The sequence below is a fragment of the Quercus suber genome, unplaced genomic scaffold (genome assembly GCF_002906115.3).
Source record: "Quercus suber isolate HL8 unplaced genomic scaffold, Cork oak 2.0 scaffold_64, whole genome shotgun sequence".
NCBI classification, from domain to species: domain Eukaryota; kingdom Viridiplantae; phylum Streptophyta; class Magnoliopsida; order Fagales; family Fagaceae; genus Quercus; species Quercus suber.
In genome coordinates, this window is record NW_027069529.1 from 88,416 (window position 1) to 106,316 (window position 17,901).

General features: G+C 33.0%; 1 protein-coding gene across 1 annotated transcript; it reads right to left on the bottom strand.

Moving 5' to 3' along the window:
• Nucleotides 1–4,298: 4,298 nt before the first annotated feature.
• Nucleotides 4,299–8,674, bottom strand: LOC111990868 (1-aminocyclopropane-1-carboxylate oxidase homolog 6). Its single transcript, XM_065772781.1, is given in 4 exon segments — nucleotides 4,299–4,712; nucleotides 7,868–8,082; nucleotides 8,085–8,132; nucleotides 8,135–8,674. Coding segments are annotated over 4 exon segments (951 nt in total). The 5' UTR covers nucleotides 8,568–8,674; the 3' UTR covers nucleotides 4,299–4,457.
• Between the last annotated feature and the right edge of the window lie 9,227 nt (nucleotides 8,675–17,901).

Consider the following 17,901-nt stretch of genomic DNA (forward strand, 5'->3'; position numbering starts at 1 on the left):
ATGGGTTGCCAATGAAGAAATGTCATGTGGGCCGAAAAAATGATCCTCAACACCTACTAACTCAACAGGTATAAAATATGTTGTGAAAATTGTTGTGTTCGTATCATTGATCAAATGAAAATTCTCATTGAATGAATGGGAAAAGTTCAACTCTAGTTATATATACAAGGAGCAGAGCCAGTCGGAGTGAAACGAAAACAAAGGAATGAAAAACATGACTTAACTAACCGTACTAAAGAAACAAAACACCAATTAGAACACATTGGTTCATTTAATATTAATTAACAAATAAAATGAAATATTTATTCTTATGCTATTTATTTATATTTATTTTTTGTTGTTAATTGAAAAGGTGTAGGAGTTCCAAAAAATAATGTAGAGTTTTTTTTTTTTTTTGAGGGAGAGTTTCAACCTATGGTGTCTGCTTCTGGTGATTTCTCTTTATCATCAGACCAAGATACTGATCAGTTTTTGGTGTAGGCGGAGATTGAACCCCAAATTTCTTATACAACTTTCATAAATTTACCAGTTGACCTAATTAGAACCCACATAATGGAGAGTTATTGTATTGCAAATAACTCCAATCTTTAAGGTGATAATGCTCATTAATCTTGAGTAATTACTATGAGTCTATATATATAGACCTATATGCACCATTCCTCTACATATGTCTATATGCATAACAATATCTATGTAAGTAAGAAATTATTTACAATAATACACATTTTGAGAATGGTTGGACAAATAAAGATTTTTTTTTTTTTGTTAATTTGTTGAGCTTTGGGCTTAAATATTAGTGTAGAATTAGCTTTAACCACATAAGAGCATCCGCATTGGAAATTCTAATTCTATTCTATTATACCATCTCAAAAAGTCACTTTATCACTTATAACATACCATTTTACAATCCCTCCAGCATCCCAAAACTCTATTATTTTACCATTTTATTAAAATATTATTTTTTAAGTGCAGAAGGCAAACATAAAAAACAGTATTTTTATTCCTCCTCTCTCATTTTTTTCATTCCTTCCTCTCTCTCTCTCTCCCGTCTCACTTCTCTGTTACTGGTCTGGGTTTGATTGTGCTCCAGTCTGTGCTCTGGTTGTGGATCGTGGATCTGTGCTCCGGCTGTGGGTTTTTGTTGGTTGTACTCCGGTGGGTTTTTGTTGGTTATGGGGGTCAGATTTGTGGGTTTAGTCGTGCTCGATGGCGTCGCCGTCAGTTTGGCCGTGGGTTGTGGGTGTAACCGTCGGCTTGGCTGTGGGTTGTGGGTCGTGGTTGTGGTGCTGGGTTTGGCCATGGGTTGTGGGTCGTGGTTGTGGTGCCGGGTTTGGCCGTGGGTCGTGGGTTTGGCCGTGGGTTGTGGGTCATGGTTGTGGTGCTGGGTTTGGTTGGTGTCTGATCTTTGGTGCTGGGTTGGCTGTGTTGTGGGTTGTTTCTGGTGAAGCTCGATGGAGAGACAGATATGAGAGACGAGAGACAGAGATGAGAGAGATAGAGATGAGAGAGAAAGAGATAAAATATTAATATTTTTTTTACAATTGTGCTACAGTACAATTCTACATGTAGAATTGTACTGTAGCACAATTGCAAAAAAATTTGCAATTGTTGGCTTTTACAATTCCAGATGCTGAGGTTTTTGGGCTTAAAATGTCATATTTTCTTTGCATTTGGCATTTGGCCTTCCCAGTGCGGATGCTCTAACGATTCAGTTGGACTATTGTATCCTGAAGAGAACAAGTCAAATAGAAAGTTTGCCACACGGGTTTATGAAAATTTCCTATCACAGAGTATGAGTTTCTTTAAAAAGAACAAGTGCCACACCTCCGCCAAATTGCTTTTCGTTCTAATTATTATATTATGTATCTACAATTTAATTCATTTTGTTATAATCTTTAATTTAATGTGGATTTTATTATATTTTAGTGAATTATCACTAATAGAACATGACACATTGACACCTGTACTGTACACACAAATATTTAAAATTTAAAAAACAGAGAACATATGAGAAACGATGTCGTTTAAGTCGTGTTGTTTACTGTTGCCCCTTTGTACCTTCACTCTCCAACTCAGTAAGCACTGCACTTTCAATCTTCAATTTCATCTTTGTAATATCTCAAAATAAATTGTTTTGTATAAATATTCATAATTTGGTCTTAAAAGTTAAAAACATATATACATAAACCTCAACAATTAAATTGACCCAAATATATCATAAAATATTAAATAAAATGATTCACTATTCCACGATGTTAGGCCCTCCTCCAAGAAAAAGAAAAAAAAATTTATTAAAAAAAAACATTTTTAGAGTTTCAGTTAGCTAATTAAAATATTTTTAGTAAACAAAATATAATTTTCTAATTAGGATAAATTAAGAACAAACCAAGAAATTAAATAAGAAGCTAATGACTTTCAAGCAATGTAACTCTTTTATTTATGTTTTAAGGTAATTGTTTGTTTTTTTAATTTTCATTTGTGGGTTGACTTTTTTCATCAAATTTCATTTTAGTTCTTTTTCCTCAAAATTTTGATGGGGATGATAATAAACCCAAAGAAAATATTTGTTTTTTATTTATCAAAAATTTCCTTGAATTGTAACAAATGGTTGGTAACGAGGAGAAGATCAATAACCTATCAACTTACTTATAGAGTTATTGTACTTGTGTTGACTTTATGATGTTTAAATCATAACTATTGAACGAGAACTTTCAGTCATGAATAGATTTTTTTTTTTTTTTGGTTTATATATTGTAGACACTAAAATCATGTTAGTTTTGTTTTATTTTTCATGTATTATTTTGGTTTTAAAATCTTAGTCCTTTTTTTTTTTTTTTTAATTCTTGAAGTTATATATATATATATATATATTAAAAAGTCCATACTTTGGCCTTTCCAAAGCTGAATTTCTGGCTCTATCTCTAGGTGGACTAAGATTAAAATGGGATCTAAGTAAGAGTAATTTTGCGCTAATTAGAAATGCATGTCCATAATTTTAAATACACAACATTTTTCATCATTATTTATTGTTATTGGTACTTAATAAAAGTCTCATAGGTGATGGATTTAGGTGAAAGTAAGACCTAAATGAGAGTAATTTTACACCCATCACAAAAAAATCAAGCTTATATATATATATATATATTGTGTGGCTAAGGTTACCATCGTTGCAAAATTTGTTCTTTTGACTAAGTAAAAGAAATATCTTACCAACATAACCGAGCATTACAATAATCAAGATTTTCTTAAGATGACCTTAGAAAAGAGAAAAGAGAAGGGGAAAAACAAAACTTTGGATGGGACATGAGTTGAGACCTAACCAATGGGATGCAAACAACACAAAAGAAAAAGAAAAAGAAAATATTTGGTCATCTCTGCTTGTGCTTTCATAGACATTTCCCTTTGTGCTTGAACTCCTTTAAAAATTGTTTTCCATAATCTATTTGTTTTCTGCTTATCAAACATATGTGAGAGCTCTCTTGTTAGTCTTATAATACGTTGAACCATGCTTTAATCTTTAGATCATGCAGCCTGACCAAGTATGAATCATCACCAGAGTTCCATACAAAGGAAAAAAAAAAAAAAAGGCAGCACCAGCGACAAAATGAAGAAATAGCAATTTGTGGAGGTCCAAGTTGGAGGCTACAGTGGTGGGCCATATCCACTGCAAGGCCAGAGACAACCATATGCTAATGCTGGTCGTTGGCTATCCAAAATTATTCAAGGCTAGAAGAACACATCAGCTTTGGAGTGTGTTGTAGATCTATTAATTATTTCTTGACCTTAATGCTGTATATTCATTTTTTAGTGAGCTTGTCGTATGCCTTTGTTCCATTAGTGTGATGAAGTTGTAATGCAGGTGAAAATGTTGAAAAAATTAAATTTATATGACAATATCCCAATGGGTACATTTCTTAGACAAAATGAAACTGACATTTGGCTGTTCCACTTCTAATTGATGATTTCTTAAATTTCTTTATCCTCTAACTATGAATAATTTTCTTCGTAAAGTGAGTTGCAGTTTTCAGTTAAAAGCCCATATAGAGATCCTAAAGCAGAAAATAGGGGAAAAGAAAGAAGCGGGGTAAATGGTCCATTTTGGAACCCATTATATTTTTGGGTGCTTCTAGTTAATTGGATAGTTATTGTGGATCCTTGTAGTTTTCTTATTTTATTTGAAGAGGAACGACTCAGGTTGAAAATTTGGTTTGAGAAAAAAGATAAAAAAAAAAAAACAAAAAATTGTGAAACAAATTATATGCTAAAAGATTATTTAGCATAAATTATATAGAAAACAATTTAGCTTTAAGCAGGGCACTTGAGTTTGCCTCATTTATTATGCCTCAAGCAAAGTACATTCTTGAGCAAGGAATGGGTAGCTCCATTCCATTCACACAGGTACATAAATATGCAACATATATCATATGGACTTTACCATTCCTCTAAGAATTCTTATTTCACAGTCTAACTTTCTGTATGATAGACTTGCTATCCAATCCTTTGCTAAAAAAACTTTCAAAGAATTCTGGCACTGTGAATTTGCGATAAAGAGCTGGTTTATCGGGTGATAATAATTCTGGCAGTGGTCCAAAGTAATCAGAATCAGCTTGAGTCCCCACATTGAAAAATGCCACGACTGATATACGGGGCTCTTTAGATGCCTTAGCCAAAACACGATGCTCCACACTTACGTAATTATCATTAGATATTATCTGTTAAAAGATAATTAAATAAAAAATTACAAAATTAGTGAGAACCATGAAAACTTTTTAACATGTGTGCAAAAAACATGATACAACAAAAACCAAGTGATGCAAGTGTTTTTATTACATAACATACACACAACCTTCTAAATGATGTTTGAATTTGAGGATTTTAAATTAAGGAAATTGATGAACAATTTTTTGTTGTTGAGAAATAACGATTTCTTATTATAAATTGAACAACAAAAGATTATTGAATCTTTAGATATTTGGCATAAATACAAATATTTGCGATTTCATGGATTTGAAATAATATCTTCACTTATTTCAAATCCATCAATCAATTTCATCAGTAGAAAAAACAATTATCCTTTCATACATTATTCAAATAATTTAGACAAAAATTTAAAATCAAAACCTCTCTTCAAATACAATAAGCACAAGCATAAATTATAGGAGCATTATTTCTTATAAATGATTGTTACAACTTATGATAGTTAAGTGACACGAGATTCTTATTATTATTATTAGTACTATTATTATTAAATCATTTATAAAACATAGTCTAGTACCCTATTTTGGTATACACCCAAGTTTATATATATATATATAGAGAGAGAGAGAGAGAGAGAGAGAGAGAGAGAGAGAGAGAGCGAGAGAGAGAGAGAGAGACAGAGAGAGAGAGAAACTTCAGGATGACTTCGGTTTTTTATGCTCTTCATTAGTTTTATAATAATAATAACAATAATCTGTTAGTTGGTGGATTCGCAATTATTAGCCAGCAAATTAGGATGAGAGCCATTAAGCCAAAACGTCATTCACTTAAACATCAATTGACTAATATAAAATCGATAGTGACACTTTTTTTGAAACAATTTTTCTCACATTATTCATTTATCATACAGATAAAGATTGGTTACAACTCTACTTGATATATTTTTATTGTAGTCATGTTAATTTGGTGGAGTTGTAGCCAAATTTTAGTCTTGTTAATTTTGTCTTTATCAAAATATGCAAAACAATTTTTTTTTTTTTTTTAAATTATACATATGTCATATGAGTTGTGAGAAAATTAGGAGAAAGAGTGTGTCATTAATTTTTTTTTTTCCTTTTAAGTAATATTGGGATAATATTTTTCACAAACTAAAGCCAAGAGTTATATAGCTCAGTAATATAATACTCTCTTTTATCATGAGAATCAAGTTTGAGTTCCATTTTTGTTATACTATCAAATTATATATATATATATATATTTCATAATTTTTTTCGTATCTATTTATAAGGTTTAATAGGATTAAAGTGGTAGGTGGATTATAAAGTGAAGTACTATAAGCAGTATAAAATATTTCTATTCATTTTACATAAATTTATTAAGTACCAAATTGTGAAAAATATTGTGTCTAGAAATTCAGGGGTGTTTGGTTTAGGCAAAACCATCACTCAAAACTCAATTTCCATCATTCAATTCTCAAAATTTGTGAATCCTTTATTTTGTTGAAACTGAAATTTTTTTGCTAAAAGTACTGTAAATAAAGGTAACAATTAGCTTAAATAGTACAGTGAGATACATGAATAGTACCAAAAAATGCAGTAAAATTCATAAATAATAGCAAAAATAAGCTAAATAGTAAAATAAATTAGCCTTTTAATTTAGAGCTAAACATACCCATAGTTTTGTTCCCATAACTATTTTCATCACTCAAAACTTAAAAAACTGAGTTTTGGGTGATAAAAATTGAAAACAAGTTTTTGATATTTTTGAATCATGAATTATGAGTTATGTGAAACCCAAACTCAATGTCAAGTCACCCCCGGGCGCGTTGGTCAACTGGTAAGGGGTTGTCCTAGCTTAACCAAGGTCTCGTGTTCGAGCCTTGGGTATGCAGCTGCGTTAAAACTCGGTTGGGAGAGCTTTGCCGCCCTTGTGGTCCTACCCGGCTCGAATCCAGATTTAGTCGGAGCCCATGTGGTTCCGGATACCGGGTGGTTTAACCAAAAAAAAAAAAAAAAAAAAGAGAGTCATGCCAGCTAGCAGCTTTGGCTCGGTACAAATCACCGTTGCTCGAGTACATAACCCCTTGCCTCNCTCAATGTCAAGTCCACATCAAAGCCAACACTCTCTTTCTTCTTTTTTTTTTTTTTTTTTTTTTCTTTCTTTCTTCAGTTTGTACACTTTTTTTTTCCTCTTTCCTTTCTTTCTTCTCCTTCACCCAGATTTCTTTGCTCTCAGCTTTTTATCTTTCTTTTCTTAGCTTTTTTCTTTCTTTCTTTCTTACGACTCCGATTAGGGTTGTGATTTGCGTTTGTGGGTTTTATTTCTTTCTTTATTTAGAGTTTGCGGGTTTTTATGGAGTAATTTGTTGTGGTGTTGAAGGTGTTGGTGGTGTGAGTGGATCTGCTATGGTGGATGGGTTTGGATGGGTTTGAACTTTTTTTTTTTTTTTTATGTGATTTGTAAGGTGGTGGATGGAAAGCAACGGTGGTAGGTTGGGTTTTTAAAGGTTTTGATTGGTGGATTTGTGGGTTGCAGTGGTGGTAGGAGGCGGGGAAGCTTTAAGTTGGCTGCTGGCCTCTGGGTTTGGCCTCTTTAATTCCTAGAGGGTTGTCTCAACTCTTAGTTGGAGAGAGAATGTTCGCGGGTAAGGGAAGACCGTTCGGACCCAAGCAGATGTGTGGGCTCCATCATTTTGAGTTAAAGATGAATTTTTAAGTTGAAAATTGAAGCAAAATTTTTAGCCCTCACCCATTTGAGTTAAAGATGAATTTTGAAGTTGAAAACTGATGCCAAATTTTTTAGCCAAATGAGATTGAGTTAAAAAAAATAAAAAAATAAAAAAAAGAAAAAAAAGAAAAGAATAGAATAGAATATGAGACATGGAGTATAGTTTTAAATTACAAGAACTGAGTAACGAGTTATAAAAATGAGTAATGAGTTTTGAAATTTGAATTGAGTTAAGATAAAATAAAAATAAATAGAGAATAGAATATGAGACATGGAGTAGAGTTTTAAATTACAAGAACGAGATTTAAAGAACGAGTAATGAGTTAAAAACTGAGTAATAAATTATGAGAACTAAGTTTGAGGGATGCTTCAAACCAAACAGCTGAATTGTTTTGAATTTTGTTTTTGGTGTTTTTTCTATAAGAAAACATGTGTATTGTACCTGTATGAAGTCGCCAATGTTGACAGTTAATGCTCCAGGGATGGGCTCCACATCAACCCACTCGTCGCCATGCTTGACTTGCAACCCTCCCACCTGGTTCTGCAACAACACAGTCAGCCCTGAATCTGTGTGAGATGTGATTCCCACCGTCAGGTCCGGCTGTGGACAGTAGGGATAGCAGTGTCCCACAACCAACTTGCCCTCCAAAAACCCAAATCCTTAAACCTCTCTGCCTCCACACCCAACCCTTCAGACAGTAGCTCCAATTGCTCGAGTACATAACCCCTTGCCTCTCCTTTTCACGGTTATAGAGTTTGGACTTAACCTCATGGGGTTGGTCATGGAAAGCTTTGATTGCGTTTATGGTTTCGTCTAGGACTGATTTGGGAATCCCATGATTGATAACTTGGAAGAAGCCCCATGTGGAAGTGGCATCTCTGATTTGTTCCACAAGTTGGTGTCGTTTAGTGGGGGAGTTGAAGTGGGAAAGATCGATTAAAGGGATGGTTTTTTTGGTGCATGTTTGAGAGTTGGGTTTTTTGAGGTCTAAGAGAGCCTCAGGTGAGTGAATGAACATACGGGGTACTGAGGTGATGCCAGATTCAGCGAGGCCCTTGACACCAATCTTGGATTCGTCGAATTCCTTAACCTCTTTCATACGGTCATAAGTGGGAGTAGCATGATCAGCAGCAGCTGCCATGATATGCTCAATGAAGTGTGTGTATGGTTCTGGTTGTGGTTGAATGGATGTGTTTGAGCAAGGCTACGGACAGAGATTTTTATGGAGTGCACTTACTTGCTTGGTGTCGTATATAAAAATGAGGTACAATTAGTTGACGTTTACGTGACAGATTGTCAATAGACAATAGTATGTAGATGAAGGACACTTGGCAGACCAACAATCCAAAGGCTAAAAAAACCCCCACGTCATTCTCTCTCAATTTTGTCTCTCTCTCTCTCAATTACTCAGAAGTTTTCACAGCCCAAGCGAACCCACTAGGCACTATCATACATACACCCAACACCATTGGCGAAGGACAACAAGGAGTTGTCGAAAATAATGCCGGAGACGCCATCTGAGATGCGTGGCCAGCACATCAAGATCGCTGCTGCAAATACTTAGAAGCTCAACAAATTTTTCTTTTATTTTATATTCCTAATTTCCAACGTCTATGCCTCTCCCTCTTGCTACTGATTTCATCACTGTTGCATGATTACTCTTCTCTCTTTTTGTTTCTAGCACTTCATTTTGTGATATATTTGATGCAGGGGCGGCCCAACATAATTTGGGGGCTAAGGCGAAAAATTTATACGGATCCTTTAATATGTAAATATTAATTAAACAAAATTATTTAATACTAATCAAATTAAGGTTAATTTAATACATTAAATACATAAATAATACCAACTAGATTAATGTTAATTTCATATAAAGAATTGAATATCATAGTTGAACCTATAAATATTAATAAAAAGAAATAAAAATATATTGCGATTGAAAAAGATACTTTATTTTGGATATAAGACGATGCATAGTTAAATATAATTGTAATCTAATTTTTAATTTTATATTTTGATTTTAAGAGAGAGAGGGAGATATTACTTGGTGTATGACTTTGTAGAATATTATTTTACAAAAATCAAAGTCTCAAACTATTAGGAGAGATTAATCTATAATTGATGATTTAACACCTTTACAACATCTTTTTGAAATATTTTAGGGTTTCAATTGAGTTTAGGTTCTATTAGTCTCGTACTTTGAGAGTCTTAATAAAAATGAAAAAGAAAAATACGCTAATTAAAAGCACTATAAAATGTTCAAAATATAATGTGATATTGTCTCTCATTGATGAACTTCATCAATTTAACTAATGAATGTTTATATCACTTTTTTTGTTATTAATAATATGGCAATTTGTAAGCTAATAGTAAAATTTGTAGTATCTTTAACATCACTAATAAAAAAATGTACAACTTTTAGAAAATATATATATAATTTTATAAAAATTTGAGCCTTTAAGTATGAAAAGTGAAGCTTTTTTTCCTAAGGAAAAATTTATTTTTTGGTAGGGCCTTAGGCCTAGGCCCAACTTGCCTATGCCTTGAGCCGGCACTGATTTGATGGATGGGTGATTGATTATGTGTACTGGTATGTAGCTTAAATTTCTTTGATTTTACTGTTATGGGTTTTGCAAGGTTATTCTTGGGGTTTCTTTTTGAGGGATACAGAGAGACAAATTTTGAGAGAGTTCTTGCTTTACCTCTTATGGGTTCTTTGAATTTGTCCAAAAAATTTTGTTTCCATTTGGGTGATGCTTTCTTCTCTAGCGAGATCTGGTCTTAGCTCTAATACCCGGTTGACAATGATGATATTGGAGAGAGATTGGAGCAAGGAAAAGGAAAGAAAGACAAATTATAAAGAGGAAAAAATTGTATTTAACGTGTTGGGTATGTGAGTATGACGATGGGTTTGCTTGGTCTGTAATTGAGATAGAATGAGATAGAGAGAATGACGTTGGTTTTTTTTAGCCTTGAGATTGTTGGTCTGCCAGATGTCTTTCATTTGTATTAAAACCGGAGAAAACATAATGGCTTGTTTGGAAGTTTAGAGAGGGAGGAGAGTAGAGGGGAGTAGAGGGAAGGGGAGTAGTGGGGAGGAGAGTAGAGGAGAATGATTCACCTCCACCTTATTTGGATGTTTTTAAAATTAGTAAGGGGGAAGGGAGTAATTAGCCCTTCCCCTTGTGTAATTTTGTTAATATAATAAGGGTAAATTAGGTAATTTACTTGGTCAATAGTTTATGTACTCTACTCCCCCTCCAAATCTCTCCAATTTGGGGGAATTAAAATTGGGAGGCTAGAGGGAGTCTAAACCCCTCCAAACTCCTCCAAACCCCTCCTCCTTATTCTTTAAAAAACTTCCAAACAAGGTAATTGCATTACTCTCCCTCCCTCTACTCTACTCCCCCTCCTTTTTTAAACATCCAAACATGCCATAAGAGTTTGAAACGGGAGGGGAGCCGGACCCAAAAACAATAATTGCCTCATTGAAAATCGGTGATAGCTTGCCATATATATGTTGACAAGTCTTCACCTACGACTTGTTAAATCCCGTCGTCCACATGTTGTTTTATATATGTAACTTTTTGTATGATTTTTTTTTTATTATCTAATCGGACGAAAAAAAAAAAAAAGGTACAAAAAGAACGTGCTTGATTCATTTTTTTTTTTGGAGAAGAATTAGTTAGTAAAGTTAGCATTGAAATTCTAGTATTCTGACAAGTTTAAGATTACAGGTTTGATTCATATATGATTCATATATAATTGCTTGGTGTCGTATATAATATATATATATATATATATTGACATTAATTAATGTGATAAATTATTAGTTATAAGTAAAAAAATAATTTTAAATGTGTGCAGTGTGCTAATATTAAAATCATTGGTAACTTGTCATATATTAACTAGTCTTCACTTATCACAGGTTAAACCGATTATCTCCACATGTAACATGTTGTTTTATTTATATATATATATATATTGTATTATTTATTTTTTAAACTTTTAATATCCGAGATACAAGAAGTTGAAAAACAACTTGCATGATTCAATGTATTTGACTAGACCTAAATATATATATATTGATATTGTGTTTGTTTCTAAAATATATATATATATATATTGACATTAATTAATGTGATAAATTATTAGTTATAAGTAAAAAAATAATTTTAAATGTGTGCAGTGTGCTAATATTAAAATCATTGGTAACTTGTCATATATTAACTAGTCTTCACTTATCACAGGTTAAACCGATCATCTCCACATGTAACATGTTGTTTTATATATATATATATATATTGTATTATTTATTTTTTAAACTTTTAATATCCGAGATACAAGAAGTTGAAAAACAACTTGCATGATTCAATGTATTTGACTAGACCTAATCATCCTTTAATTTTTTATGCACAACATTTGTGTTGTGCCACCTAAGGAAAATAATTTTTGGTCATCTCTGCTTGTTCTTTCATATACATATCCCTTTGTGCTTGAACTTCTATAAAAATTTCCATAATCTATTTGTTTTCTGCTTATCAAACATAAGTAAGAGCTCTCTTGTTAGTTGTTAATCTTATAATTGCTTTTAACTTTGAATCATATAGCTTAATCAACTATTAATCATCAAGAAACGGACGCCATAAGTTGAAACTCACTCAAAAAAAATAAAAAAACTATTAATTATCACACGAGTTCCCAAAAAAAAAGTAAAAAAATAAAAAGCATCAGCGACAGAATTGAAGAGATGGCAATTTTTTTTTTTTTTTTAATAGCGGTGAGAGTCTTGTGACTAACATTGAGCATTTGCAGCAGTGGAGCTAAATAGCTATAATGCTATTTTAGCTCCACCAAAATACCAAAAAGGGCTACGCAGCAGTGGAGGCATAGCAATAATTTTTAGCTGAATTGCTACAGTGCACATTTATATATAGATGTGCACTGTAGCAGTCATCTAAAAAAAAATATTTTTTTATTCAACACTCCCGATTAAAATAATACTTGCTTGTTTATTTTTTTTTCATTCTTTTCTTCTTCATCTCACCGTCCTCTCTCCCATCACTCTCAAGCTCCCATCTGAGAAATTTCTCTCAAGCTCTCACCTCTCTGAAACTCTCAAGTTCACCTCACCATCTCACCATCTCTCAAGCTCACTCTCACCATCTCACCATCTCTGAAGCTGACCTACGCCGTCCTAGCCGAAGCTCAACCCACCGCCGTCCCAGCCGCCGATTGCCTCAGACCGAGCCGTCCCAGCCGCCGATTGCCTCAGACCGAGCCGTCCCAGCCGCCCATCTCTCTCAGACCGCCTCAGACCTCGGCGTCCCAATTATCTAATCGGACGAAAAAAAAAAAAAGTAGAAAAAGAACGTGCTTGATTCATTTTTTTTTTTTTGGAGATGAATTAGTTAGTAAGTTAGCATTGAAATTCTAGTATTTAACAGCTTTAAGATCACAGGTTTGATTCATATATAATTGCAGTTAATATTGCTTGGTGTCGTTATATATATATATATATATNCACCTCACCATCTCACCATCTCTCAAGCTCACTCTCACCATCTCACCATCTCTGAAGCTGACCGACGCCGTCCCAGCCGAAGCTCAACCCACCGCCGTCCCAGCCGCCGATTGCCTTAGACCGAGCCGTCCCAGCCGCCGATTGCCTCAGACCGAGCCGTCCCAGCCGCCCATCTCTCTCAGACCGCCTCAGACCTCGGCGTCCCAAGCGATCCACTTCAGGTCAGTGAATTTTTTTTTTTTTTTTGATGAATTAGCGAATTTTTTTCATTTGGTGTTCATTGTTTTGGCTTATTTTTTCTGCATTTGTGTCATCATTTATGGTGTTATTTTGTGGTGAAAATGGTGTGTTGTCTGGTCAGTGAATTTTTTCATCTTTTTTTTTTTTTTTGGATGAATTAGTGAATTTTTTCATTTGGGTGTTCTTGTTTTTGGCTTAATTTTCTGGGTTTGTGTCATCATTTATGGTATTATTTGTGGTGAAAAATGGTGTGTTTTCGTCGGTCAGTGAATTTTTTTCATCTTTTTTTTTTTTTTAATGAATTAGTGAATTTTTTGGTGGCAGCGGTGGCAGTGGCGGGCGGCGGCGATGGCGGCGGCGGCGGCAGTGGTATTGATATTGTGTTTGTTTCTAATATATATATATATATATATATTGACATTAATTAATGTGATAAATTATTAGTTATAAGTAAAAAAATAATATTAAATGTGTGCAGTGTGCTAATATTAAAATCATTGGTAACTTGTCATATATTAACTAGTCTTCACTTATCACAGGTTAAACCGATCATCTCTGTTTTCTCAACCAAAAAAAAAAAAAACCCGATCATCTCCACATGTAACATGTTGTTTTATATATATATATATATATTGTATTATTTATTTTTTAAACTTTTAATATCCGAGATACAAGAAGTTGAAAAACAACTTGCATGATTCAATGTATTTGACTAGACCTAATCATCCTTTAATTTTTTATACACAACATTTGTGTTGTGCCACCCAAGGAAAATAATTTTTGGTCATCTCTGCTTGTTCTTTCATATACATTTCCCTTTGTGCTTGAACTCCTATAAAAATTTCCATAATCTATTTGTTTTCTGCTTATCAAACATAAGTGAGAGCTCTCTTGTTAGTTGTTAATCTTATAATGGCTTTTAACTTTGAATCATATAGCTTAATCAACTATTAATCATCAAGAACGGACGTCATAAGTTGTAACTTACTCAAAAAAATAAAAAACTATTAATTATCACACGAGCTCCCAAAAAAAAAAGTAAAAAAATAAAAAGCATCAGCGACAGAATTGAAGAGATGGCAATTTTTTTTTTTTTTTAATAGCGGTGAGAGTCTTGTGACTAACATTGTAACGTCACCATGGCCATGTGCTGTTCTGTCACTTTTGTGCATTTGATACTGTTTTTGGCTTCTTTTTTTTTTTTTTTGAGTAAATAATTAAAGAGATTATTTGCAACTTTGAAATTTATTGGTTAGTTGTTAAATGCTTGTGAGCGTGGTGCTTGTCTATTGTATGTAATGATGTTATTCATTAAAATGGACATTGATGTGACAATTTGTATAGATTCAATTATAGATAATTTTAAAGATTTAAAAAAATAGCGAGTTCCAATTTTATAAATAATTACATTGTAATATATTAAAAAATAATAATTTTGTGCATTTGTCTTTGTTAATGGTTTACTAGTACTAAATGAATGCTTATTTGGAGTTTCATATATTTTTTTTGTTTATACTTCTGCCCCCCTACCTCTAAGTCTTGACTCTATCTCTGTTCTCTCTTCTCATATTTATGGTGAGATCCGCTAATTAAATTCATGGTGAAGTCTATCATGAATGTGAGAGGAAGAAGCATCATTTATCCTTACTCTGAGAGTACTTAAAAATTTTCAATACAGATGTTCTTTACGACCCATGGAGAATTATTATAGTTTGGATATAGGTTGAAATTTGGTGTAGAATTGAAAGTCATCCCACTACATTATCTTTTAATGGATTAAACCACATTAACATGGTTTTTTTTTTTTAATTATATATATATATGATCTTTTAAGGGTAAATACTAGTACACATCACTTATTGCACACGAGTGTATACATACTCTTTTTGCATTGAAATCATGACTATATATTTGTTTGCAATAAGCGGTGTGAAATAAACACCACATTTAAAAAAAAAAACTTTTAATTTGTATCTTATCCAATAACAAATACAAAAATTTAAAAAGCACTTGAATGTAGCCGGTCAGGACTTGGAATTAGGGGCGGATCTATTGCTGGTTGCGTGCGGTGGCTTTGGCCTCTAGCTTTGTTGCTACTGTTTAAATTTTTTTAAAGGCTAAGTTATTTGTTTTGAGTAAATTGGTTGATTGACTTCATTGTTTTTTTTTTGGTTTTGCTATTGGTAATATTTTGTTGTTGAGTTAATATTTTTCGACTAGTATATTGGTTTTAGATTTTAGATCTATACTTTTTTTAATGGTTTAAAAGGAGGAAGATGATAGAATACTAACTTTTTACAAATTGATGAAGTATGAGTGATATTACAAAAGTAAATAGTGATGTAAGTGGTGGACTCAAGTACAAATCAATAAGAATTTGTTACCTTAATATTTATAAATATCTTGTAGAAAAATTTGTGGTTGTAGTATTACTCTTAAAAGAATTACAAATATAAAGTAAAATAGTGATGTAAGTAGTGGACCCAGATACGAATCAATAAGAATTTGTTACCTTAATAATTTATAAATATGTTGCAAAAAAGTTTATGGTTGTAGTATTACTCTTAAAGAAATACTTATATTATTAAGGAGCAAGGAGTAAATTTTATAAAACAAATTACTAAATTAGTACTTGTATATAAAAGGAGGTTACTTTTTTAAAAGTAATGCTACAACTATAAATTTTGTTACAACTTGCTCAAGTGACAAGTTGTGATTAGTGGAGTACAATTTACTCCACCAATCACAACTACCATGTGAGCAAATTATAACAAAATTGTGATTCTAGCATTTTTCAGCTTTTTTTTTTTTTTTTTTAATTTTGGGTGGGCACCCCAAAGTCCAAAAGGACCTCTGTTGTCTGTTCTGCTTGGATCGCTTGTCAATGCATCTTGCTAGACTTTGCCATCGCTAAGTCTGAATCCATCCTTGTTCACACAACATTAAAGCCATTATTTTTTTGGTAGAACATTAACATCATTGTTGACATCATCCTGTATCAATATATAACAAACGTGTCGGTAGTAGTGGTCATGGTGGACGCTAGTAAAAGTGAGATCTAAGTACGAGTGATTTTGCGCTAATCACAAAACACTCTGTCCATAATTCTAGTTACATAACATTATTTATTATTGTTGATTTGTTGTCCATTGTTATTGGTTCATAATAGAGATGTTGTTAAAATTTGCCTCAAATTTTTAATTAATTTTCTTTGACATCTTATAAATAGACATTATTGCAAAAGATTTGATAACTTTTACTCAGTGTGAGTTTGGATAGCACTGAATAAAATTTTTAGATGCATTTGGCCTTTTTTTGGGTCCCACGACACTGTTTATGGGACCACAAAGCTCAGCAAAATGAGCATATTCATGCATTTTTGAGTCTCACAGTACTATTTATACCTTAAAAATTATTTTACTACAATATTTTCAGCAATAAGTTTTCAATTTTCAGCAAACAAGTAATATCCAAACAGATCTTTAATGGTCTTCTTATATGTAGGGAGAGGAGAAGGCTGTTGGAAGAATATGGAGTTAGTTTCTTCGAATAATTATTTGGTAGATTTTTTGGGTTGAAAGATACTTATGTGTTGAGAATTTGCTTGTTTGTTTGTGAGTATGAGAGAATAATTGGGTGTATTGAGGTTTTGGGATTGTGAATTTGTGCGTGTAAGAATTATAAATTATTTTGTGTTTATAAGAGGTTTCATTTTGTTAGTGAGGGTTGTGAGTGTTGTTTGTGTGAGTTGTGAATGTTGTGAGGTTTGATTAAGTGTTGTTGTAATTTATATCATTCATAATAAATTTTGGTTAGTGTTACCCGTTGATGTAGACACGGAAAGTTGGTGTTGATATTTTATTTGTTTGTTCGTATGAATGAGATTCCACTAACCCCAAATAACAACAATTATAGTAGAGCTTCCACTATCGCAGAACATATACCTCTCATCCCCTTGCTGTTACTATCTTATTCTACTTGTTTTTTTGGGCTGAATACTCATTGGTTTTATTACACAAAACAAGATAGGGACTCGATTCCATCTGCTAATCCTTTGGAGACCATAAGGTCCAGAATTTCTGAGATGGGAATGGCTCCGCGTTTACAAAACAAAGCCCATATTTCTAGCAATAGTGTGGGCTAAGGAATTACATAGTCTAGGTACACGCTGGGCATGCCAGCAATTCCAAGTACACAAACGAGATCAAATGTCTGTAATTACGTAGTCAATGGCCCAGTTGGGTTTACAAGTAGAACTTTGAATAGACTCCATGACATTCACAACATCGCCCTCTATCATTACATATTGTGAGCCCAAAAGACACAGCTCTTTGGTAGCCAACAGAGCTACCTCAGCTTAGCTTCAGCGCCATCAGTTCGGATTGAGATAATATTAGCAATGTGATTGCGAGATATGATAGCAGCGCATGCTTAATTTGTTGGCTAGCCAGAGCTGCATCGAAATTGGCATCCAAATTATTAGGTCCCGGTTTATTGTAGCATACTGATTGCAAAGTTCCTACTTTCCTATTGATCAGGTACACCAAAGCTCTCTTCTAGAATCTGGATTGATAACCATCTTCACCCAATTCTCCATGGACGTTATCTTGAGTAGGCTTTTGGTTGGAAATATTTTCCAAACCAATTTCCAGAGAATATTCTTTAGCCTATCTTGTATCTTCTGATCCCAAAGTTTCTTCTAAGCTATATT